We start from the raw sequence: 1,564 nt of genomic DNA, 5'->3' as shown, positions 1-1,564 counted from the left end.
CCCAGCACTGCTAGTTAAGTGGACCAGATAGCAGGTGATGGGAAAGACCTCCGCTTGAGACCCTGGAGAGGTGCTGCCAGCCAGAGTTAAGGACCTTAGTAGAGCATCAGACACTAAATCTAAGAGCCAAGCTACAAGTGACGCCTTATACAGGTTGGACACTTGTCAGCTTCCCTCAAGTTGTTTTTTTTTTCATTACTCAGTTTTAATTCTTTCAAAACACCCTTTGTGAAAATAAAGGTTTACAAAAGATATTTGCAACGTGCGTCGTCTTTGAAAAAAAGGGCTGTGGGAGATTGATAGCAAGGGGCCATCTGAGGCCTCGACGCAGGACAAGATGTGTCACAAGAGCTGCAGCCGCTTCTCTTTACAGACCTAGCTTGGTCCTTCTCCAGTGCCTCCGTTTGGAGTTGTATCTGATCTTATTGCCAGTTTTCATACGGATCCATTGTGGGATGGGCCGGTTCTGTTTCTGCTTTTTAGCAAGAAACCGCTTGATCTTGAACGTCTTGTGGGAGGACATGGCGAAGACTTGCCCACCAGGCACCACGGCTTCCCTCAAGTTTTGATGGGAAATGTAGGCATCCTTGTTTTACAGCTTGGCTCTCCATTACAGCTGCAAGACCAGGATGCCTACATTTCCCATCAAAACTTGAGGGAAGCGGACAAGTGTCCAACCTGTGTCAGGCGTCACTTGTAGCTTGGCTCTCACTCACAGCAAGGTTAGTCAAGCTCTGTTTGCCCTGCAGGGGACTCACTTCTGTTTGGTTATATAGTTCCCAAGACAAAGGAATTCATTGTGCAGAAACATGGGGAAGGATATAGTTGTACAGTGAACCTAAGACCTCAGCTACCTTAAAAAAAAAGAAATTAGTATTCTCGCTCAGATGAGCTCTCTATTATGCGCAGACTGCAATCCAGGTTGAAGAACTAGGTCCTCAGAAAAAATTACACAGGAAGCAATGAGTGAAAGAGCTCCACACTTGAGAATCAAGGTCCATTTTTATTGTCAGCTTATAAGGCAGAGGGCTTTTCATCATGGACAGGAGCTATTTTGTTTACAGGTACAAAGTATTCATATATCGTTCTGTCGTTAAGATGCTTACATCCTAAAGATGATGTACAAGAGCCTTGTGGCTTGCTTTAGTTTCCACATTGTGGAATTTGAGGTAAAGAAATCCCAGAAATTGCTTTAGGAAAAGCTTTCGACTTTGTCATTTAAAGAAGTCACAATCAACCACAACATTCCTTTATGTTACTGTGACGTCCCTCGGTTCTGTTAAAAAAAAAGGCCAAGAACAGGAACCACCAGGGAATCAATCTAATGGCTCAGCTTAAGAAAAACCACAGGATGTGGAAGGGGGGGAACTTCTGCTTCCTGCCTCTTTATTGAACTGTGCTGATGGAATGGGGTGGCCGTGCCCTCGGTGGCATTTGAGTTGCGTCAGTGAGGGTTTGGGCATGTCAACAGCAAACGCTCACACTCAGTGCAAACTCGGCCCACAAAACGTGGCAGAGTATTATGTTCAGTCGATAAGTGCCTTGGGTCATCAAGAGAGCTCTT

The 1,564-nt window shown here is 45.1% G+C and overlaps 1 protein-coding gene across 1 annotated transcript; it reads right to left on the bottom strand.

Moving 5' to 3' along the window:
• Positions 1-203: 203 nt before the first annotated feature.
• Positions 204-545, bottom strand: LOC129345647 (60S ribosomal protein L39). The gene has a single exon (XM_055002867.1). The coding sequence runs from the start codon at positions 521-523 to the stop codon at positions 368-370; it is 156 nt and encodes a 51-aa protein (XP_054858842.1). The 5' UTR covers positions 524-545; the 3' UTR covers positions 204-367.
• Positions 546-1,564: the final 1,019 nt, after the last annotated feature.

The sequence above is a fragment of the Eublepharis macularius genome, chromosome 18 (assembly GCF_028583425.1).
Source record: "Eublepharis macularius isolate TG4126 chromosome 18, MPM_Emac_v1.0, whole genome shotgun sequence".
NCBI classification, from domain to species: Eukaryota; Metazoa; Chordata; class Lepidosauria; order Squamata; family Eublepharidae; genus Eublepharis; species Eublepharis macularius.
The sequence above is the reverse complement of the archived record's forward strand: the minus strand, read 5'-3'. Positions and strand labels throughout refer to the sequence as shown.

What these genes read in the sequence shown, in the direction of transcription:
- LOC129345647 (XM_055002867.1), bottom strand. Translation starts at nt 523, where the DNA reads ATGTCCTCCCACAAGACGTTCAAGATCAAGCGGTTTCTTGCTAAAAAG.